The sequence below is a fragment of the Chiloscyllium punctatum genome, chromosome 46, assembly GCF_047496795.1.
Source record: "Chiloscyllium punctatum isolate Juve2018m chromosome 46, sChiPun1.3, whole genome shotgun sequence".
Taxonomy (NCBI): domain Eukaryota; kingdom Metazoa; phylum Chordata; class Chondrichthyes; order Orectolobiformes; family Hemiscylliidae; genus Chiloscyllium; species Chiloscyllium punctatum.
The window spans coordinates 60,050,994-60,076,321 of NC_092784.1; the positions used below are offsets into that span (position 1 = coordinate 60,050,994).

At 43.8% G+C, this 25,328-nt stretch overlaps 1 protein-coding gene across 1 annotated transcript in view; it reads right to left on the minus strand.

Moving 5' to 3' along the window:
* The window catches only part of LOC140468175 (voltage-dependent P/Q-type calcium channel subunit alpha-1A-like), a 620,416-nt gene that overhangs the window by 589,334 nt on the left and 5,754 nt on the right, over positions 1 to 25,328 (minus strand). Inside the window, exon 2 of the mRNA XM_072564404.1 lies at positions 3,975 to 4,319. Coding sequence (XP_072420505.1) covers positions 3,975 to 4,319 — 345 coding nt within the window. The remainder of the gene's footprint in view (positions 1 to 3,974; positions 4,320 to 25,328) is intronic.

The following is a 25,328-nucleotide window of genomic DNA, read 5'->3' on the forward strand; positions in this document are numbered from 1 at the left end:
CTCGATTAGCTTGCCCAACTCTACCTCTTTTGTGATAATGATCATTTCTAGGTCCTCACCTACCTTAGTCTCCTTGTCAATTACTGGCATTTTATTAATATCCTCCACTGGGAAAACCGACCAAAAACACCTGTTCAATGCCATTTCCTCATTGCCCATTATTAGAACTTCCTTCTTGTCCTCTAAAGGTACAATGATTACTTTCGCCACTCTTTTATTTTATATATTTGTAGAAACCTTTGCTATCTATCTTTTTATTCTGAGAAAGTTTAATCTCATAGTCTATCTTACTTTTTTAATAGCTTTCTGTTGAACTTTTGAGTTTTCCCAATCTTCTAGTTTCCCACTGGTCTTTGCTACTTTGTTTGTCTAATCTTTTAATTTGATAGCCTCTCTTATTTCCTTAGACATCTATGGCTGATTATCCTTTTTCCTGAATCCTTCCTTTTCACTGGTCTATACTTTTGCTGAACACTTTGAAAAATTGCTTTGAAAGTTCTCCACTATTTCCTCAACTGTCCCACCATAAAGTCTTTGCTTTCAGCCTACTTTAGCCAACTATTATTGTCCTGGATTCTATTGTAGTCTCCATTGTTTACACATTGGACCCTGGTATTGGACTTTATCTTCTCACTTTCCATCTGTATTCTAAATTCAACCATATAGTGATCGCTCCTTCCAAGAGGATCCCTAACTATGAGATCATTACTTATTCCTGTCTCATTACACAGGACTAGATCTAAGGTAGTTAACCAAAACTCTTCAAAGTTTACATTCACAGGTACGGCAAGCCTAAGAATTAGGAAGGGGGCAAATTGGAGCCTAGATGGAAGAACCCGTTCCTAGTCTGGCTGGTCACCCACATAGCAGTCAAGGTCAAGGGGAGGCCACATGGATGCACAGGATGCAGTGCAAGACAGCACAACCCCAAGGAGAAAAGCTACTGATTCTTGCTGCATTACTTGCAAAATCCATGACTGCAGATGTCCCCAATTGATTGTTCTTGCAGTTATTATATTGTTTTTATTTGTTTTTTTCTGATGCTGCTCTTATTTGTCTGGGGTCCTCGGTATAACCTGGTGGCCTCTACTAAGAAAGAACTACATTTTAATACCTTCCTTTATATGGCATATCTTTATGCACAGAAGGTCAGCCACTCTGGGTGCTGGGTTTGTGAGCACATTCCTTTCCATTCTATACGTGGAATTCCCTTAAGGGCAGTTCCTTTTAGTGAACCTGACACTGCTGAATGGTGGCTGCATCAACGTCATTCTGCTGCTGTCACAACTTTTCATAATGCTGCTGCCTTCCTAGAAATGATAGGTGCCCCTCCGCTTATGGGAACAACACCCAGCTACGATGCCATTCAGCGGGATATAGGATGGACATCTTTGAGGGATGGTTCCAGCCTCACTATACTCTATCCTATGTTCCTCGTTAATGTAATGACCATGACTACACCCCTAGCAAGTATTTGCATTAAAATAAACACCGTTTAGGTTGGCCAGCTGGGTTCAGTAAATGCCTTCACTCCATCCTCCTCTCAACATCTGATTTCCAATCCACTATGGATGGCAACATACTTATTCTCACTGTTCCCAATAGGACTGCCATTAATTTCTTTTTTACAACCTTTTGGATTGGTATCCAACGTGATCATTTGTTAGCTTTCAATGGCAATTAATTCAATTGTGGCCAGAAGACATACTCCTGGCTGCCTGCCTCCTGAACTAGCAGCTGCTTCCTAGAGTATGTTGCCCCTTTCCTTTACCACCTCGGCTGGTCAAATTTTTATGTCCGATGCTCTTGCCTCATGGGTCATTGACTGTTTGCATAATGCTACTCATTGTGGTGCTCATTCGACATCTGACCTCCTCTTGACGACCTGATGGCACCCTCGCTCCCAGCAGATGGCCCAGAGCGTCAGTACTCGATGGCTCATCTGCCAAGAACACAACTCAGGCGAGGGTGTGCCTTGCCCGATGGGGCATACACCCCTTCCTGAAGAGCCCTTCCAGACCCTTCAGCTTAACTTTATTGATTTGCAATGGTGTCAACATTATAAGAATGTTCTGGTTGTTGTTGATGTTTTTTTTAAATGGGTTGAAGCTTACCCTACTTCTAATGCTACTACCAAGACAGTTGAAAATATTTTGCTCAAAGAAATTATTCCCGTTTTGGTATTCCCTTTTGCCTGTCCTCTGACAATGGCCCCCCCACTTTATTGGGGATATCAATGATGAAATATTTTGGGCTCTCATTTTGGGCTCTGCTGCCAACTTCATTGCACTTATCACCCTTAGGCTGCGGGGCTCGTGGAGTGTTGTAACCAGACTTTGAAAACTAAACTTGCAAAATTGACTTCTGGGACCGGTCTCTCCTGGGTTCAGTTGTTGCCTCTGGTATTGTTCCAACTGTGTTGCACTCCCGCGGGAAAAACTTGTTTGTCCCCATCCAAAATCGAGCTTTCCGCATGCCCTGAAATGATGCCTCTTCCCCTATTCATTTCCATCACATGACTGAGGACATGTCCTCCTATATTCTTTCTTTGACTAAAATTTTGCGAGGTCTTCACTCCTAGTTCTGTGCTGCTCAGGAGAAGCTCCCCTCCCTCAACTATGTTCCAGCTGTTGAACCCGGCTCTTTCGTTCTCATCAAGAATTGGACATGTCGCGGCCTCCAACCTTAATGGAGGGACCGTTCCAGGTTCTCCTCACCACTCCTAGTGCTGTTAAGATCGCTGAGCACACTGCCTGGATTCATCTCCATCATTACAAGGTCATCGGTCGAGGCCCTTGCAAGGGGGAAGATGATGGAGATGGAGACGATGGGGAACTAGGAGAGGAACCAGCATCAGTTGGTAACAAACCAGACTCTTAAGATACAACTGCATGGTTTGAACAGTAATTCTTCTTCTGTTTTAGATATCCTAATCCCTGATCCAGGACAACCACTATGATGAAGATCTTAACCACCGTCGGGGTCTCTCAGTTCCATGATCAGTCAATGAGCATTCACAATCGGTCTGGCTGTTTAAGACTTCATTCTTTATTTCTTCATTCAACCGGGTGAAGAGTGTCCGGAAACACAGAAGTTGAGCACTTCCGTATGCCTCGGAGGAGCTGCACACCACAGCTGAAGACAAAGACATTTTTATACTTTTCTTAAAGCAGGGTACATGGCATGATCGCATAGTGCATTCAAACAATTACCAATCAATACACATTGCTTCATTGGCAGTTACTTGGTCCAATGATAATAACTGGTAAACAACTTATGTCCCAATGCTTAGGTCACTTTTTCCTGTGACACAGAGCCGCTACACCTGCACCCGAAGGTCAGTCAGAACAGTTAGAACTCCCATATTTTATCGAGTTACTTCTGTATTCTAAAGGGTGTACTGTCTGCTAATCTCTTTTTGTAATGGTCTGTGGTTAGTTATTCATGCAACTCTAGCGGAATTTGTAGTTAGCAACCTAGAAGCCATTATGCAGCTCTAGCAGAATTAGCAGTTAGCAGACTAGAAGCCATTTTGTCATGCTTAATTGCATCGAGAAGCCATCTTGTTGCAATCTAAGTTACCAAGAGCATCCATCAGGCAGTTGCTCCTAACTGCAACAAGTCATGTAGGCGCAGGTTCATGAGCATCCATGACCTAGCTCAGCCTGTATTCAAGTTTCAGATTCTCATTTCCACCCCTTGTGAGTAGGGAGAGAAGAAAAGGAGAATACCTAGGAGTGCGGTGGCAGGGCAAGGAATTAGTAAGTGCTGACTTGGACCTAGCAATCCAAACACTGCACCATGCACTTGGTGTCTCAGCTTCCACTTTAGGAATCCCTGGTCTAGGCTGACATATGGTAAGTGTCCACTTGGGTAAAGTACTTGAGAGTAGCCAGTGCTTGTGGGAATATGGGAACAATTAAGAATTAGAATTAAGTTTTCTGCCAATATATGAAGTAGAAGCCACTACTTACTCCCATTCCTTTCTCTTTGCCTGAGGGGTACTGTGCATTTTATGAGCTTCGTGTGCTTTGATGACATCTCTGTGATCTACCAGGCCTCCTCGCCTTCTATAAGGTGCAGCCAGCCCGCTCTCCGTCATCTGGTAATACTGAGCTTCATGTAACGCACTAGGATTGCAATGGTTAATGGAATCTATGCCCACTTCACCTTTCACTTCATAGAGCTCTTCATAATAACTAGGAGGGGATGATGAGCTGAAGTCCAGAACATGTGTTTGAAGATGTTCAAAAGGGTCCTTCCATGAAGTTGTGTTTGCATTCATCAATCTGTTTGCCCAGAGCGAGGTAGCTGAACAACTGCAAAATAAAACACCAAGAGTAAAAAGAACTTCAACTCCTTCAAATCACAAGGTATCAAAATCAATTGCGCATGCCCTATCACACAGTCAAGCAACACAATACACTGCTCAGCAATTCATCTGTCTTTCACACTATGATTACAAACAAAATAGACTTAATGGCACAATAAGTTACACACTAGCCTCTTACCTCAGCTCAATTTGATTAACTTAAAGTCTACAACATCTGTTGCCGATTAGGATCTAACATTACTCCTACCTAACTTCTGGATGGAATAAATCAACAACATAAAACTGGTATTAAAAAGGTAGAAACATATGAATCAGGAATAGAAGTAAACCATTTGGTCTTTTAAGAAGATCATATGTTCTGAATATCACATGCACATCTACCCTTCAATTCCTTTTCCTAACAAAAATCCACTGCTGCTTTAAAAATAGTCAATGACACCACCTTCGGCGACGAAGTCTCATAACTGTCAGAGAAAGTTTCTCCTCATCTCTGTGCTACAAGTACAACACCTAATTTTTAAATAGTGCCCCCGGACCAGATCTCTCCCACAATAGAAAACATCACTGTCAGTTTGTCAAAACATTCAGGATTTTATACACTTCAATCAAGTCATCCATTGCTCTTATAAACTCCAATGGAAACAAGCCAATCTGTCCAACCTGTCCTCATAAGAGAATCCACTCATGCCAGGCATCAAACTAGTAAACTTCTTCTGAACCACCAAACATTTACATTGTTTCTCATATAAGGAGACCAAAATGGCATGCCATTGTCAAGATGTGGTCTCACCAATGGCCTGTATAACAGAAGCATCACGTCCTTACTTTTCTGTTCATTTTCTCTCATAATAAAAGATTGCATTTCATTAATATTTTAATCATTTGTTTTATCTGCATATTAATTTATTGTCACTTGTGTACTAGCACAAACCTAGATTCCCCCTGCAGCTCACAATTCTGCAGTCATTACTGTTTAAAATGATACTCAGGGCTTTTTATTCTTCCTACCAAAGTCAACAACTTCACATTTTCCCACATTATTCTCCACATGATGGATTTTTGCCCCCTCATATAAAGCATGTATATCTGTCTGCATCCTTGTTATGTTATTATTACATCATACTTTCCTACCTATGTTTGTGTTATCTGCCAATTTAGCTACGATACCTACTGTCCCCTTATCTAAGTCATTGTAAAAGTTGAGTTTAAGAAAATAGTTCATGACTCAAAAGAAGGTGAGGAAGAAGGATTCTAGGAAAGGGAAAATCCAACCATGGCTAACAAAAGAAGTTAAGGTGAGTATCAAATTGTAAGAAAAAATATACAATGCAGCAATGATTGAACAAGAGGGTAGGAAAAGTTTTAAAAGCCAACAAAAGACAATCAAAAACATAATAAATTAGGAGAAACTGAGGGCTAACTTGCAAGTAATACAAAAATAGGTAGTAAAAGCTTCTTTAAATCAATATAGAAAGGGAGAGGCCAAATCGAACATTAGCCCCTTAAAGAACACAGCTGAGGAAATAATAATGGGTAAAGCAAGATTTGGCAGATGTCATGATTTTTAATGAGGTTAGCCAAGTGGACCTCAGAATATGAGTTTCCTGACTGGACCAGATTAACAGCCCCAATCAGGGAGCCTTGCCAGTTAGATATAAATAGGAGTGTCAGAGGTTTTGTTTATTTAGAGCTGGCTGTGAGGAAGCCAGACCAGTTTCAAGTATTATGCACATATAAATACAGAGTAGCTTAGTGACAGCATACCAATCTCTGTGGAATTATTTCAACAGAGAAGTTAAAAAAATACTTTGCATGTGTCCTCATGGTTCAGAATATTAATAGCATTCCAAATGGAAGGATGCAGGATGGGGGTGAAAACAATAAATATCATTGGAGAATCAGCACCAAAGGAACTAACACGACTAAAGGCTGACAAATTCCCTGGACCTGACCTGTTACATCCTAGGATTTTAAAGGAAGTATTGACTGTGGTAATGGATGCACAGGTAGTAATCTACCAGGAATCCTTCAATTCAAAAAACGTCTCAAAGGAAAACTGCCAATGTAACACCCTTATTCAAAAAGGGAAGAAACAAAATACACATAACCTATAGGTTATTAGCTTAATGGGTCATTGGGAAAATGTCATAACAGAAAATGGATACATAATAATTGAGCAGAACTAGCATGACTTCATAAAGGGGAAATAATGAAAGATAAAGCACTGAAGGACACTGTTGCTAGAATGGGCCTGCAGCACATGGTGAGGGGTCCAACAAGTAGGAAAATATATTTGACCTCGTCCTTACCAGTCTGCCAGCTGCTAATGCATCTGTCCTTGACAGTATCAGTAAGACTGACTATCAGACAGTCCTTGTGGAGATAAAGTTCTGCTTCATATTAAGAATATCTGCTATTGTGTTATGTGGCACCATCACTATGCTAAATGGGACAGTCTTTGAACAGGTCTAGCAACTCAGCAGTGAGCATCCATCAACAGCAGCAGAATTGAACTCCACCATAATCTGCAACCTCATGACCTAGCATATCCTCCACTCAAACATTACCATCAAGCCAGGGATCAATCCTGGTTCAATTGGGAGTGTGGGAGGACATGCCAGGAGCAGCACAAGGCATACTCGAAAATGAGGTGTCAATCTGGTGAAGGTACTAAACAGGAGTACCTGCATGCCAAATAGCATAAGCAGCGAGCGATAGACAGAGCAAAGTGATCCTTCAACCAACAGCTCTGCAGCCCGGCCACATCAGTCATGATTAGTGGCGGTCAAGTAAATAACGCACTGGAGGAGGAGGCTCCACAAATCTCCCCTTCTTCAAAAATGGAAGAGCCCAGCATACAAGTGCAAAAGATAAGGCTGAAGCATTCAGAACAATCTTCAGCCAGAAGTGCCAAGTGAATGGTCCATCTTAGCCTCCTCCAGTAGTTCCCAACATAACAGATACCAGTCTATAGCCAATTTGATTCACTCCACATGATCTCAAGAAACAGTTGGAGACATTGGATACTGCAAAGACTATGGGCCCTAACAACATTCCAGTAATAGTACTTACGTTTGTCCTCCAGAACTTGCCACTCTCCTAGCCAAGCAGTTCTAGTACAGTTACAATACTGGCATTTTCCACTGACAATGTGGAAAATTGCCTGAGAACGTCCTGCACAAAAAAGGAAGGACAATACTTGCTTAGCAATAACTGCTCAGTGATGCCCAGCTTGGGTTCCACTAGGACCATTCAGCTCCTGACCTCATTATAGCCTTGGTTCCAACATGGGAAAAGAGTTGAATCCCAGATGTGAAGTGAGAGTGACGGCCCTCGACATCAAAGTCATATTCAACTGCGTTTGGCATCAAAGAACCCAAGCAAGACTGGGATCAATGGGTTGAAAATGGGTTGCTGGAAAAGCACAGCAGGTCAGGCAGCATCCAAGGAACAGGAGAATCGACGTTTCGGGCATGAGCCCTTCTTCAGGAATGAGGAAAGTGTGTCCAGCAGGCTAAGATAAAAGGTAGGGAGGAGGGACTTGGGGGAGGGGCGTTGGAAATGCGATAGGTGGAAGGAGGTCAAGGTGAGGGTGATAGGCCGGAGTGGGGGTGGGGGCGGAGAGGTCAGGAAGAAGATTGCAGGTTAGGAAGGCAGTGCTGAGTTCGAGGGATTTAACTGAGACAAGGTGGGGGGAGGGGAAATGAGGAAACTGGAGAAATCTGAGTTCATCCCTTGTGGTTGGAGGGTTCCTAGGCGGAAGATGAGGCGTTCTTCCTCCAACGGTCGTGTTGCTATGGTCCGGCGATGGAGGAGTCCAAGGACCTGCATGTCCTTGGTGGAGTGGGAGGGGGAGTTGAAGTGTTGAGCCACGGGGTGGTTGGGTTGGTTGGTCCAGGTGTCCCAGAGGTGTTCTCTGAAACATTCCGCAAGTAGGCGGCCTGTCTCCCCAATATAGAGGAGGCCACATCGGGTGCAGCGGATGCAATAAATGATGTGTGTGGAGGTGCAGGTGAATTTGTGGTGGATATGGAAGGATCCCTTGGGGCCTTGGAGGGAAGTAAGGGGGGAGGTGTGGGCACAAGTTTTGCATTTCTTGCGGTTGCAGGGGAAGGTGCCGGGAGTGGGGTTTGGGTTGGTGGGGGGTGTGGACCTGACAAGGGAGTCACGGAGGGAGTGGTCTTTTTGGAACGGTGATAGGAGAGAGGAGGGAAATATATCCCTGGTGGTGGGGTCCGTTTGGAGGTGGCGGAAATGACGGCGGATGATACGCTGTATATGGAGGTTGGTGGGGTGGTAGGTGAGGACCAGTGGGATTCTGTCCTGGTGGTGGTTGGAGGGGCGGGGCTCAAGGGCGGAGGAGCGGGAAGTGGAGGAGATGCAGTGGAGGGCATCTTCGATCACATCTGGGGGGATATTGTGGTTTTTGAAGAAGGAGGCCATCTGGGTTGTACAGTATTGGAATTGGTCCTCCTGGGAGCAGATGCGACGGAGACAAAGGAATTGGGAATATGGGATGGCATTTTTACAGGGAGCAAGGTGTAAGGAGGTGTAGTCTAGTTGGCTATGGGAGTCGGTCGGTTTATAGTAAATGTCCGTGTTGATTCGGTCGCCCAAGATAGAAATGGAAAGGTCTAGGAAGGGGAGGGAGGAGTCTGAGACGGTCCAGGTAAATTTGAGGTCGGGGTGGAAGGTGTTGGTAAAGTGGATGAACTGTTCAACCTCCTCGTGGGAGCACGAGGCAGTGCCGATACAGTCATCGATGTAGCGGAGGAAAAGGTGGGGGGTGGTGCCAGTGTAGTTGCAGAAGATGGACTGTTGCACATATCCTACGAAGAGGCAGGCATAGCTGGGGCCCATGCGGGTGGCCATGGCTACTCCTTTGGTTTGGAGGAAGTGGGAGGATTGGAAAGAGAAGTTGATCAGGGTGAGGACCAGTTCAGTCAGTCGAAGGATGGTGTCAGTGGAAGGGTACTGGTTGGTACGGCGGGAAAGGAAGAAGCGGAGAGCTTTGAGTCCTTCGTGATGGGGGATGGAGGTGTACAGGGACTGGATGTCCATGGTGAAGATAAGGCGTTGGGGACCAGGAAAGCGAAAATCACGGAGGATGTGGAGGGCGTGGGTAGTGTCCGAAACGTAGGTGCATGGAGGAGGTGGAGGGCGTGGGTGGTGTCCCAAACATAGGTGCATGGAGGAGGTGGAGGGTGTGGGTGGTGTCCCGAACGTAGGTGCATGGAGGAGGTGGAGGACGTGGGTGGTCATGGAGGAGATGGAGGGCATGGGTGGTCATGGAGGAGGTGGAGGGCGTGGGTGGTCATGGAGGAGGTGGAGGGCGTGGGCGTGGGATCAATGGGTATCAAGGGAAAACTCTCTAGTGGTTTGAGTCATACCTGGCACATAGGAAGACGATTGTGGTTGTTGAAATTCAGTCATCTCAGCTCCAGGACATCTCTGCAGGAATTCCTCAGGGTAGTGTTCTAGACCCAACTATCTTCAGCTGCTTCATCAATGATCTTCCCTCCATCATAAGGTCAGAAATGGGGATGTTCACCAATCATTGCACAATGTTCACCACCATTTGCAACACCTCAGATACTGAAGCAATCCATGTTAAGATGCAACAAGATCTGGACAATATCCAGGTTTAGCCTGACAAGTGACAAGTAACATTTGCACCATACAATGCCAGACGATGACCATCTCCAATAAGACCTAATCACCGCCTCTTGACATTCAATGGTGTTACAATCGCTGAGTCCACCACTATTAACATCTTTGAGGTTACCATTGACCAGAAATGCAACTGGACTTGTCACATAAACACAATGGCTACAAAAGCAGGTCAGAAGGTAAGAATACTATAGTCAATAATTCACCTACTGACTTCCCAAAGCTTGTCAACCATCTGCAAGGCTCAAGTCAGGAGTGTGATGAAATACTCCCCAGTTGCCTGGATGGGAGCTGATCCAACAACACTCAAGAAGCTTGACACCATCCAGGGCAAAGCAGCCTACTTGATTGGTACCACGTCCACAAGCATCCATTTCCTCCACCACCAATGCTCAGTACACACTGCTGCTACTACTGCTATCTGCAAGATGCACTGCAGATATTCACCAAAGATCCTTAAACAGCATCATCCAAACCCCCGATCACTTCCATCTAGAGGACAAAGCTAGCAGATACATGGGAACACCACCAACTATAAGTTCCCTTCCAAGCAATTCCTAATGAAGGGCTTATACCCAAAACATCGATTCTCCTGCTCCTCAGATGCTGCCTGACCTGCTGTGCTTTTCCAGCATCACACGTTCGACTCTGATCACCAACATCTGCAGTCCTCACCATCCTGACTTGGAAATATATCACCATTCCTTCACTGTTGCTGGGTATAAATCATAGAATTCCCTCCTTAAGGTTATTGTGAGTCAACCTACAGCATATGGACTGCAGCAGACAAGAAGACAGCTCACCATCATGTTCTCAAGAGCATCTATAGACAGGCAATAAATGCTGCCCACATGTCATGAATAAATAAAATATGCATGACAAATTGATTTGAGCTTGTTGAGGAGATAACAAGCAGGATAGATTGAAAACTTGTACATGTAATATATTTGGATTTTCAAAAGGAATTCAATTAAGATTGGTACCTTAATTGAATTCCTTTTGAAAATCCAAATATATTACATGTACTGGTTCTCTATCTTACACTGAAGGCTGCTTAATCGGAGCGAGTACATTAGCATGGATAGAGGATTGGCTAACTAATAGAAAGTATAGAGTATGGTTAAGAGGAGCATTTTCAGGATGGCGACATGTAACTAGGAGTGTCACAGAGATCAGTGCTGAAGCTACAAGTATTTTTATATAGAGACAATGATTGGGATGATGGAAATCAGTGTACTATAATTCAAGTTTGCAGATGAACTAAAATAGGTGGTAGGGTAAGTTGTGAGGATGGCACAAACAGTCTACAGGGTATATAGACAGGTTAAACAAGTGGGTAAAAATCTGATAGATGGACTACAATGTGTGAAAATGCACTTTGGCAGGAAGAATAGAGGAGCTGCATATTACTTAAAGGGAGAATGACTGCAGAAAACTGCAGCACAGAGGGATTTGGGGTTCTCACGCATGAATCACGAAAAGCTAGCATCCACGTGCAATGAGCCTTATTTAAGACAAATGGAATTTCAAAGGGAATGGTGTACATTATAAAAATATGGAGATCTTGCTAAAACTAAACAAGGTGCAAATCAGACCACATCTGGAATACTGCAAATTGTTTTGGTCCCTTTATCTGAGGAAAAATAGATATTTTAATCAATTTGTTCAGACATGTTGGAACATATCTCTGGAGTAGGTGAAACTTGCTCCTGAGCCTCTAGCCCAGAAATAAGTTCACTATCACTGTGCCACAAGTGCCCAGCTCTAAGGAAAGATATACTGGCAATGGAGGCAGACCAATGTCCAAAAAGGTGATTTTGAGGCTTATAAAATAATGAGGGCATAGATGAGGTGAATGACAAGGGTCTTTTCCCTGGGCTGGAGGTGTCCATAACTACAGGGCATATTTTTAATAAAGATTTTAAAAGGGTTTGATGAGAAGCAGCCAGAACGGCTTTGTGCATGGGAGACCATGTCTCACAAATTTGTTAGAGTTCTTTGATGAAGTGACCAGGAAGGTTGACAATGGCAGGTTGGTGGATATAGTCTAGATGGATTTCAGTAAGACCTTTAATAAGGTTCCACATGGTAGGCTGCTCTGAAAGGTAAGATTGCATGGAATCCTGGGGGAGCTGGCAAATTGGAGACAATTAATATAATGGTAGGAATCAGAGAGTAATAGTGGAAGGATGCTTGTCAGACTGGAGATCTGTGACTAGTGGAGTGCCTCACGGATTGATGCTGGACCCATTACTGTTTAGTATCTATATCAAGGATTTGGATGAGAATGTACAAGGCATGATTAATAAATTTGCAGATGGCACTAAAATAAGCGGTATCGTGGACAGTGAGGAAGATTATCAGAAATTGCAGCAGGACCTTGACCAGCTAGGGAAGTGGGCCAAGAAATGGAAAATGGAGTTTAATATAGATCAGTGTGTGGTCTTGCATTTTGGAAAATCAAGTCAAGACAGGAGTTTCATGGTGAATGGTAGGGCATTCAGGAACGTATGGAATAGAGGGACCTTGGAGTTCAGGTGCACGGCTCTCTGAAAGTGGAGTCACAGGTAGACAGGGCAGTGAAGAACAATTTTGTCACAATGGCCTTCATCAGTCAGAGCACTGAGTATTAAAGTTGAGAAGCTATGTTGCAGTTGTACAGATGTTGGTGAGGTTGCACTTGGAGTACTATGTTCAGTTTTGGTCACCTTGGTATAGGAAGGATGTCATTAAACTGGAAAGAGTGCAGAAGAAATTTACAAGGATGTTACCAGGGCTCAATGGTCTGAGTTATAGGGAAAGGTTGGACAAGCTAGGACCTTTTTCTTTAGAGTGTCGGAAACTGAGGGGAGATCTTACAGAAGTGTATAAAATTATGAGAGGCATGGATAGGGTGTACACACACAGTCTTTTTCCCAGAGTTAGGGAATCGCAGAATAGAGGGAATCGGTTTAACATTAGAAGGGAAAGAATAAAAAGGAAACCTGAGGGGCAACTTTTTTTTACAAAGAAGGTGTTATCCATATGGAATGAGCTGCCAGCGGAAGTTGTTCAGTAGAATACATTAACAACACTTAAAAGGTACTTGGACAAATACATGAATAGGAAAGGTTTAGAAGTTTATGGGTCAAGTGCAGGAAAATGGAGTTAGCATAGGTGGACATTTTGGTTGGGCATGGACCAGTTTGAGCCAAAGGGCCTGTGGTGTGGGACTCTTTGACCCTATGACATATGGGGCAACTTGTTTTGTATAGGTATTTTTATTGAAAAAAAGGAATTTTTAAAGATTTTTTTACAAAATTACAAAAGTAATATAAACAAGTATAAACACAAATATAAAATTAAATAAATAAGAAAAAAAAGAAAAGAAATAAATAATAACCGAAACAAGAAAAACAGAAAAACCCAACTAACTACTGATCTATCCTACAAACAACTAAAACATAAAATAGGATATCATATATTACTAGCAATAAACAACAGAATAATTAAATAACTAAGTACACGCTAAACATAGATTTACATCAAGTCATAATGAAACCCGTATTTATATGGGATTCCTCCTCTCGGGAGTCACCGGACCAGCCAGAACCACTCCCACAGCCAGACAAAAGCCCTGACAATATGGCCAAAATATCTGTGTCGATATAGTTCAAAAAGGGCTGCCATATTTTATAGAATAATTCAATTTTTTGGTGCACCATATTTGTGAGGAAGTCAAGGGGGATATATTCCATGATTAGCCTGCTCGAAAGTCCTGGAGGGCCTTCAGCTGCCCAATTCATTAAAATATTTTTCCATGCACAAAAGGAGAGGATGGAAAATAGTTTCCTCCCATGCATGTCCAGGGAGGGAAAATCTAAAAGTCCCAAGAGTAGAGACACTGGATCCAATCTAATCTCCATACCCAAGATCTCTGTCAAGGCATTCACTACTCTGTCCCAATACCTGCGGATCTTATAGTATGTCCATAGGCAATGCTTGAGAGTGCCAACTTCGATTTTGCATTTAGGACACATTGGGGATGCTCTTACCTTAAATTCTGCGAGTCGTTCAGGTGCTATATGGGCCCTGTGGAGTATCTTTAATTGAATAGCTTGAGTTCTATTACAAATAGAGACCTTTCTGGCATTTTCCCAGATGTCCTCCTACATTTCTGAAGAGATTTCTAACCCCAATTCTTGGTTCCATATTTTAAATAATTGTTCCAGGTCTTTCGATACCTCATTATATAATGAGTGACAAACAGTACTGACAGAGGGTGGCCCCATCAGCCAGAGCATTCTTCGTTCCATATCCGATTTGTAGGGTTTGCCTATCAGTGTGGTCTTCGTCTGGATATAATCTCTTATTTGGAAATACCAAAAAAAAGGTCCCTGTTAGGCAGTTCAAACCTCATGCATAAGCCTTAATGGTCTCCCAGATCGTCGATAGGTTACTGGCTGTACCTGAATTAATTTCCAAAAAGGTTTTGAATTCCTGAGAAAAATTTTTATAAGTTTGCTATCCTTCAATAAGAAAGAATCCATACATCAATGTCAGTGGCCTATCCCATCGTCCCTAGTCTTGACTTCCATATATACTGCAGCATGATCAGAAATAGCTATATTACCTATTTTGCAAGACAATATGGAATTCAAAAGGGTCGAGGGAGGAAAAAACATATCAATTCTGGTATGACACTTACGTGGGTTAGAGTAGAAAGTAAAATCTCTACCCTGGGGGTGAAAGCACCTCCACACATCTATTAGCCCTAGCTCCTTATTCAGATCCTTATTCAGTTGTCTAGATCTAAGAGATTTGCCCACAGTTCTTAGGTATCCTATCTGTCTCTGAGTCCATAATACAGTTAAAATTTCCTCCTATAATTGTATGGCGGACCCCAAAAGCCATTAACTTAGAGAACGCTTCCATTACAAATTTAAAAGGGTGCGCCGGGGGGCAATAAAGATTCAAAATTCTATATTCCTCTCCATATGTTAGGGCTTTGATCAGTATGTACCGTCCACACTCGCCTTTTATCTGGCTTAACATTTGGAAAGGGAGATTCTTCCGAATGAGAATGATTACTCCCCTACTTTTTGAACTGAAAGATGAGAAAAAAGCCCAATCAAATCCACCCTGTTGCAACTTTAAGTGCTCTTTGTCAAGCAGATGTGTTTCCTGTAAGAGAGCTATGTCAACCCTTTCTTTTTTTGAGACTTGATAATATCTTTTTCCTTTTGATTGGTGAATTACTCTCCTTGACATTCCAGGTGCACCACTTAAGTGAATGGCTAGCCATGATTGTCCAGGCAAGCCTGAGACCCCCCCAGGAGGAAGAACCCCACCCAAAATACTTTGAATAAAAACCATAGAAAATTCACAAGTGCAAAAATTCTTTAAAACAATTACACCAACACAATAAAAAACTATTCCTAAGTAAAAAAAAATGCAAAACACATTTGAAGGGAAACTTTCCCCCTTGCTCCCAGGGGACGTGACGACCTGTCATTAACCCCACCATAACCTCTCCTAACTAGGGCTCTGCCCTCAGCCCAGACGTTACAGATTGGAGTAGACAAATTCAGGTATTCTATAAAACCAGAGTTAAAAGTGAGATGAAGAAGGAAAAAAAGGGTAAGGGGGGGGGGGGGGGGGGGAATAAAATCGTTATCCATACAGTTTAAGTCCCGCAGTCTTTTTAAGAGAGTCCAAGAATTCTTTAGCTTTTTCCGGTGATCCAAAGTTATATATGGATCCTTCATGGCTGAAGCGCAGCATTGCTGGGTAACACATGGAATATTGAATACTTAGGTCTCTTAGATGCTTCTTCACCTCATCAAATGCCCTCCTCTTGCAGACCGTGGCTGGAGAGAAATCCTGAAATAACATTATCCTGGAACCTTTCTGCATCATGGCCTGGGGATCCTTCAGGAACATTTGTTTTTCTCTATAACATTGGAGTCGGAATAGAACCAGGCGGGGGGCTGGTCCGACATGGGCCTGCGTAGAGCAACTCGGTGGGCCCACTCCACCTGCACCTGGCCTGATCCCAACTCCAACTTTAATATTTGTGGGAGCCATTGCTCCAGAAAGTTTACAAGCTGGCCTTCCTCTTCCTGTCTGGGAAGGCCCAGCAACCGAATATTTTTTTCGATGGCCCCGATTGTCAAGGTCGTCGATGTACTCCTCCAAGGTCCAGATTTGCTGCTCGAGAGCCTGGACCTGATCCATGGACGGCTCGGCAGCAGTCTCCGAGGCCGCGGCCCATTGCTCTGCCCCACCTCCCCCCACCTAACCAAAGCATGACCGAGAACATCTCCCAGCTGGACCTAGACTCTTCAATGAAGGCACAGATCTTCTCTTGAAGTTTGTTGATCCCAGAGATCAGGCTTGCCTCTGCAGGTAAGTCCCCTGAAGTAGCCGCGGACGTCTCTGCTGCTACGGGAGGGGGTGGAGGGGGTCCCTGCCTGTTGCGAACTGCAGGAATTTTTGCCCTTAGTCATTTTAAAAACAACACCAAACTGTCCAAGTTTGATGTAAAATGACTATGCTGGGCAAAAGCTATCTTAAATGATTTAAAGGGTGTGATGAAGATGGGTTCCCATTTTGCCCAAGTCTTAGGCAGAGCACTACAGACTCAGACTTGCTGGTTGCTGCCATCTTGAATCTGCAAATTTTTTACACACAGTGATTCGCATGTGGAATGAACTGCCAGACAAAGTGGCAGATGCAGGTACAGTTATAACATTTAAAAGACATTTGGATAAGTTCATGAATAGGCAAGGTTTGGAGTGATATGGGCCAAGCAAAGACAGATGGTACTAATTTAGTTTGGGTACGTGGTCGGTTTGGACTGAAGGATTTGTTTCCATGCTGTATGAATCTATGACTCTGAAAGGTTGGGCTGATTCTCATTAGAGTTTAAAAGAATGAGAGGCAACCTTATTGAAACTTTTAAAATTCTTAGGGGGCTTGACAGAATAGCTGCTGAGAAATTGTTTCCCCTTGCCTGAGAGTCTCGAACCAGCAAGCATATCTCAGAGTAAGGGATCATCTATTTAAGACAGATGAGGAGGATTTTTTTCAAAGTGTCTACTGACACCAACAATTTAATAAATTTTGACTGTGCATGCTCACCTCTGTTTTCCCCAGCCTGTACACATGCATATGCAATATAAAATTAATTTTAAAATATTTACATAAAAATCTACTTTGTTTAACAGTCATAGAGTCATAGAGATGTACAGCATGGAAACAGACCCTTCGGTTCAACTTATCCATGTCAACCAGATATCCTAATCTAGTCCCATTTGCCAGAATTTTGCCCATATCCCTCCAAACCCTTCCTATTCCTATACCCATCCAGATGCCTTTTAAATGTTGTAATTGTACCAGCCTCCAGCACTTCCACTGGCAGCTCATTCCATATTTGCACAACCCTTTGCATGAAAAGGTTTCCCTTTTTGGTACTTTTAAAACTTTTCCCCTCTCACCTTAAACCTATGCCCTTTAGCTCTGGACTCCCCACCCCAGGGAAAAGACCATGTCTATTAACCCTATCCTTGCCCCTCATGATTTTATAAACCTCAGTCTCCAATGCTCCAGGGAAAATAGCCTCAACATGTTCAGCCTCTCGCTATAGTTCAAACCCTCCAACCCTGGCAACATCATTGTAAATCTTTTCTGAACCCTTTCAAGTTTCACTATATCCTTCCAATATATTTTTCATATTTTATTTACAATTTTAGCTTTTTTCTAGAGTTTTCACCCTATTTCAATTTGATTCAGTGATTTTTCTCCTACTGCATGTGCTCCAAGGCATCAGTGAAAACAGTCTTTTTCTACCATTCAGAGAGTACTGAATTTATGGAAATTTTTACCCCAGAGGGCTATCAAGGCTGGGTCATTGAGTGTGTTCAAGGCTGAGATAGACAGATTTTCAAATAAGTAAATGAATCAAGGATTATGGTGATAAAGCCAGAAAGTGCAGTTGAAGATGACCAGATCAGCCGTGATCTCATTAAGATGGCGGGTACAAGAACAACGGGTACCAGTCTGCCAATTCTTAAACAACAAAGCCAAACAAGATGCCACAACACACCCAGAGGCTCTAGCCACACTACCAAACATCAAAGACATCTCAAAGATGATAACTAGACTACTCTGACCCCTTGGCATCATGGTAGCCCACATACCTACCAACACATTGTAACAGCTACTGATGAACCTAAAGGAACCTGTACCAACAGCCAGCAAAATGAATGTCATATGCAAAATACTCTGCAAGGACTGCAACAAACACTATATCGGACAGACAGGCAGAAAACTAGCCACCAGGATTCATGAACACCAACTAGCCACCAAAAGACATGACCAACTATTTACTAGTATCCTTACACACATACGAAGGACACCACTTTGACTGGGACAACACATCCATCCTAGGACAGGTTAAACAAAGATATGCACAGGAATTCCTAGAGGCCTGGCATTCAAACCAGAACTCCATCAATAAACACAACAATTTTGACCCCAGTTACTAACCTGAGAGAAAGAACCCACCATAACAAACAAAACACATATCAAAGCAGGATAGAACACCTTCAACGGAGGCTCACTGATGATGTCACCTAGCCTGGTGATGAAATGTCTGAGAACAAACCTACCACCTCAGTGAGCAAACATACAACCCATGGAAGGTTTGAATTAGAAAGGACTTTCTTCATTGGACCATAGGAGTTGAGAGGTGACCTGATAGAAGTTTATTTCGCATCAGAGAGCGGCAGGAGCTGGGCGGAAGTGAAGGCAGAGCGCAAAGCCGGTCGGGAAGGTAAGTGATTGTTATTTGAGTGGGTGTGTTCTAGCCACCAAGTCCTACAAAGTAGGGCCTCCCTCCCTCCCTCCTCCTCTAACTTAAAAGTCCACAGACTTGCCCCAAAAAGAGGGTCCAAGGAAGTTCCTGTGGAATGAAGAGTGAGGCTTTAGCTCAAGAGTCTTTGACAAGGAGGTTGAGTGAAATGATTACGCCACAGTTGAAGAGGGTGAAGATGACTGCCAAGCTGGTTCAGTGTGCTACGTGCTTGATGTGGGAGGTCAACGACTCTGGTGTGTCTGGCTTGTATAAGTGTGGAAGATGTGTGCACGTTCAGCTACTGACCGAGCATATTGCAGCACTGATGAAAGAACTCAAGGACCTTAGGCTCATCCGAGAGAACGAGATCTTTCTGGACAAGACCTTCAGTGAGGTTATTACACCAATCGTACCAGAAGAGAGCAGACGATGAGGAAGGCAGAGAGGAGACTGGTGCAAGAGACCCAAGGGGAAGTACCTGTCAGGAACAAGTTGAATCTTTTGGAAACAGTAGAGACAGATGACACTGTCTGTCAATCAAAAGTTGGCGTGGAGACAGAGCGGAAGAGTCGGACATCACACAGAGCTGTGGTAATAGGGGACTCCATAGTTAGAGGAACTGACCGGGGTTTTTGTGGCAGCAGATGGGACTTAAGGATGGTGTGTTGCCTTCCTGGTGCCAGGGTTAAAGACATCACAGACAGAGTGCAGGAAATCCTCAAGGACGAAGGTGAAGAGCCAGAGGTGGTGGTACATGTCGGCACAAATGATGTCGTGAAGAAGAGGAGGAACATACTACAGCGGGACTTCGGAGAACTAGGAAGAAGGCTGAAAAGCAGGATGTCCAAAGTGGTTATCTCCATTTTGCTTCCAGTTCCTCAGGCTGGAGAGGCCAAAAACAGGGAGATAATGGACTTGAATGTGTGTCTGGGGAACTGGTGCAGGAAGCAAGGATTTAAATTCTTGGATCACTGGGGTATGTTTTGTGGTAAGCATAAATTCTACAAGAGAGACGGTTTGCACCTTAATAGGTTAGGGACCAGCATTCTGGCAGGCAGGTTTGCTACTGCAATTCCTGAAGAAGGGCTGATGCCCTAAACGTCGATTCTCCTGTTCCTTGGATGCTGCCTGACCTGCTGTGCTTTTCCAGCAACACATTTTCAGGTTTGCTTCTGCAACACAGCTACGTTTAAACTAAGTAGCGGGGGGAGGGGACAAACTGGATGTTTAAGAAGGAAATTGGAGGGAAAGTTAGAACAAGGGAAGTCAAGAAAGACAACTGTATCAATGGGGCAGAAAACTCAGAAAGGGATCATGCTGTAAGGTTGAGTGAATTAGGGGTTGATGGGAAGGGTGAGGGCAGTAACAAATTAAAAATACTATATATGAATGCACGAAGTATCAGAAATAAGATGGATGAGCTTGAGACTCTTTTGGAAATTGGCAGATACGATATTGTGGGGATAACTGAGATGTGGCTTTAAGTGGACAGGGCCTGGGAAATGAATAATTAAGGCTACACGTGCTACCGTAAGGACAGACTGACGAGCAGAGGGGGTGGGGTGGCCATGTTGGTAAGGGATGATATTCAGTCCCTTGCGCGGGGGAACCTAGAATCAGGGGATGTAGAGTCAGTGTGGATAGAACTGAGAAATACTAAGGGTAAAAAGACCCCCTTGGGAGTTATCTACAGGCCCCCAAACAGTAGTCTGGATGTCGGATGTAAGTTGAATCAGGAGCTGAAATTGGCCTGTCACAAAGATGTTACTACAGTTGTTATGGGGGATTTCAACATGTATGTAGACTGGGAGAATCGGGATGGCATTGGATCTCAAGAAAGAGACTTTGTGGAGTGCCTCAGAGATGGATTCTTAGAACAGCTGGTGCTGGAGCTGACCAGGGAGAAGGCAATTCTGGATCTGGTATTGTGCAACGAACCAGAATTGGTCAGGGACCTCAAAGTGAAAGAGCCATTGGGAAGTAGTGATCATAATACAATAAGCTTCAATCTGCAATTTGAGAGGGAGAGGGTACAATCGGAAGTGACAATATTTCTGTTGAATAAAGGGAACTATGGAGCTATGAGGGAGGAGCTGGCCAAAGTTCAATGGTGCAAGACCTTAGCAGGGATGACAGTGGAGGAACAATGGCGGATATTTCTGTGTATAATGCAGAAGTTGCAGGATCAGTTCATTCCAAAAAAGGAAGAAAGATCCTAGGAGGAGGCATGGGTGGCCATGGCAGACGAGGGAAGTTAAGAAACATATAAAGTTAAAAGAGAAAAAGTATAACATAGCAAAGATAAGTGGGAAAACGAAGGACTGGGAAGCTTTTAAAGAACAACAGAGGATTACTAAGAAGGAAAAAATGAGGTACGAAGGTAAACTGGCCAATAATATAAAGGAGGATAGTAAAGGTTTTTTGAGGTATGGGAAAGGCAAAAAATGGTTAAAACTAAAATTGGGCCCTTGAAGACAGAAACAGGGGAATATATTACGGGGAACAAAGAAATGGCAGAAGAATTGAATTGGTACTTCAGATCTGTGTTCACTGGGGAAGACACAAGCAATCTCCCTGAGTTAACAGTGGCTGAAGGACCTGAACTTAAGGGAATTTATATTTGCCAGGAATTGGTGTTGGAGAGACTGTTAGGTCTGAAGATTGATAAGTCCCTGGGACCTGATGGTCTACATCCCAGGGTACTGAAGGAGATGGCTCAAGAAATCGTGGATGCGTTGGTGATTATTTTCCAGAGTTCGATAGATTCGGGATCAGTTCCTGCAGATTGGAGGGTGGCTAATGTTGTACCACATGTTAAGAAAGGTGGGAGAGAGAAAGCAGAAAATTATAGACCAGTTAGTCTGACCTCAGTGGTGGGAAAGATGCTGGAGTCTATTATTAAGGATGAAATCACGACACATCTGGATAGTAGTAACAGGATAGGTCAGAGTCATGGATTTATGAAGGGGAAATCATGCTTGACTAATCTTCTGGAATTTTTTGAGGATGTAACTCTGAAGATGGACGAGGGAGATCCAGTAGATGTAGTGTACCTGGACTTTCAGAAAGCTTTTGATAAAGTCCCACAAAGGAGGTTAGTGAGCAAAATTAGGGCGCATGGTATTGGGGGCAAAGTACTAACTTGGATTGAAAGTTGGTTGGCTGATAGGAAACAAAGAGTAGTGATAAACGGCTCCATTTCGGAATGGCAGGCAGTGACCTATGGGGTACAGCAGGGATCAGTACTGGGACCACAGCTTTTTACAATAAATGTTAATGATATAGAAGATGGTATTGGTAATAACATTAGCAAATTTGCTGATGATACTAAGCTGGGTGGCAGGGTGAAATGTGACGAGGATGTTAGGAGGTTACAGGGTGACCTGGACAAATCAGATGCATGGCAGATGCAGTTTAATGTGGAAAAATGTATGGTTATCCACTTTGGTGGCAAGAACAGGAAGGCAGATTACTGCCTAAATGTAATCAATTTAGGTAAAGGGGCAGTACAGAGAGATCTGGGTGTTCTTGTACACCAGTCAATGAAGGTAAGCATGCAGGTACAGCAGGTAGTGAAGAAGGCTAATAGCATGCTGGCCTTCATAACAAGAGGGATTGAGTATAGAAGCAAAAAGGTTGTTCTGCAGCTGTACAGAGTCCTGGTGAGACCACACCTGGAATACTGTGTGCAGTTCTGGTCTCCAAATTTGAGGAAAGACATTCTGGCTATTGAGGGAGTGCAGTGTAGGTTCACAAGGTCAATTCCTGGAATGGTGGGATTACCTTACACTGAAAGACTGGAGCGACTGGACTTGTATAGCCTTGAGTTTAGAAGACTGAGAGGGGATCTGATTGAGACATATAAGATTATTAAAGGATTGGACACTCTGGAGGCAGGAAATATGTTTCCGCTGATGGGTGAGTGCCGAACCAGAGGATACAGCTTAAAAATACGGGGTAGACCATTTAGGACAGAGATGAGGAGAAACTTCTTCACCCAGAGAGTAGTGGCAGTGTGGAATGCTCTGCCCCAGAGGGCAGTGGAGGCCCAGTCGCTGGATTCATTTAAGAAAGAGTTGGATAGAGCTCTCAAGGATTGTGGAATCAAGGGTTATGGAGATAAGGCAGGAACAGGATACTGATTAAGGATGATCAGCCATAATCATATTGAATGGTGGTACAGGCTCGAAGGGCAGAATGGCCTACTCCTGCACCTATTGTCTATTATTTTAAAAAAAGGTTTATAGGTAGAGTTAATGACAGTTGTCTTTTCCCGAGGATGGGGGATTTCAAGACTAGATTAGATTAGATTACTTACAGTGTGGAAACAGGCCCTTCGGCCCAACAAGTCCACACCGCCCCGCCGAAGCGCAACCCACCCATACCCCTACATTTACCCCTTACCTAACACTACGGACAATTTAGCATGGACAATTCACCTGACCTGCACATCTTTGGACTGTGGGAGGAAACCGGAGCACCCGGAGGAAACCCGCATAGACATGGGGAGAACGTGCAAACTCCACAGTCAGTCGCCTGAGGCGGGAATTGAACCCAGATCTCTGGCACTGTGAGGCAGCAGTGCTAACCACTGTGCCACCGTGCCGCCTAGGGGCACGAGGTGAGAAGAGAGAGGGATTTTTAAAAAGACAAGGGAAATTTTTGTTTACACAGAGGTTGGTTGGCGGAATGAACTTCCTGGGGAAGTGGTGGTCATGACTACAATTACAACGTTTAAAAGACATTTGGATAAATATATGAATAGGAAAGGTTTGGAGTGACATGGACCAGGAGCAGGCAAGTGAGACTGATTAGGTTCAGCATGGACTAGTTGGGCCGAAGGGTCTCGTTTTCCGTGCTGGACAATTCTATGACTCTCTGGCGTTGATTTAGAATTTGCCCACCAATGACGTAACTCAAGCAAGAATAACGTCCACATACAAAATCCCTGAAAACAAAATTATGGTGAATTTACAGTAAGACAAAAGTGGCTTGGGCTTCAAAGGCTGGATTTATTTGGAGACTGCACCTTCAACACTTCTGACTTAACACACTCACGTTTACCAGTTATGCTGCAGCAGGACAGCCTTTAGAAACGGCCTTTTTTAAAAAAATCGGAATCGGTAAGAAAACTGCACTTTAAAAACCCAGGACCAACAACTTTGGATTAAGATTTTTGGGAATTACCCAACAAGTATCCAGGGAAAATGTCGGCGAGCACAAACGAGAGTACTGTCTCCAAGGTTTAAAGAATGGACGGGTACACGGTGCAGCTCCCACTGCTCCATGGGCACTTGGCTCTGAAGGAGCAGTAAAACCGTTAACGCCTATGGCGCGCGGGCTGTCCGTTGGGAACGAGAGCAGCGCGTGCGCGGAAGCGGGCTGTCAGCTGAGAGCGGGAGCAGAGCGTGCCCGAGGGAGCGGGCTGACCGTTGGGGGCGGGAGGTGCGCGCGCCCGGGGGAGCGGGCTGACCGTTGGGGGCTGGAGGTGCGCGTGCCCGAGGGAGCGGGCTGACAGCTGGGGACGGGAAGAGCGCGTGCCCGAGGGAGCGGGCTGACAGCTGGGGACGGGAAGAGCGCGTGCCCGAGGGAGCGGGCTGACAGCTGGGGACGGGAAGAGCGCGTGCCCGAGGGAGCGGGCTGACAGCTGGGGACGGGAAGAGCGCGTGCGTGCGTTGGATACAAGGGCGATGAGAAGAAGCTGAGAGAGAGTGGCAATGAAAAGGTAGCCTGGTCAGTTAAGGAAAGTCCTACTCGCAATGTTTTTCATTTCCAGCAAACAGTGCATAGGCATAATCTATATTAAGAAGCAAAACATCTGTTATCATTTTGATTGTATAACACACCGCCAGAGAGTAGAAATTGACATTTGTATGAAATTTCGAGCGATTTTTAATAATTGCATAATTGTAATAATGAGAAATGTCTCATTGTAGCCTGGGTTAAGAGGTTTGTAGTCAAATTGGAAGAGGATTTCCAGAATCCATTCAGGTATGTTCTGAATCAGTATGTCACTTGTTCAAGCTAGAAGGATTGAGCCCTATATATGGTAAGTGATACCACGTCGATCAAACCAACAAAGATGGAAGAAAAGCACGTTGGAAAATAGATTTTCAAAACCTATTTATGTTCTTGGATATGAGATGTCACAGCAAAAGCGGTGAGGTCACATTGCATCTGAACAGACTGATTAGGTCATAGAGAAGAAATTAAAACTATGGAAAAGATACAAGATTCGCCAGCATGACATGGAATGACAGACAGAGACTAGTACAATTCAAATGAGGTAATACAATTCAATAGAACAAATATTTTTTAAAAAGGATAAGAGGATTGCACTAAGAAGCCATTTGCTTGGACCAGCTACATTTCTACAAACGTATGAGGCTCAATGAACATCCACTTCTAAGACTAAGGAAAATGTGTATTTCTAAGTTATCCAGACCTTTTGGTTATATCACTGTCTGCTCCCAAGATAGGAAACACTAT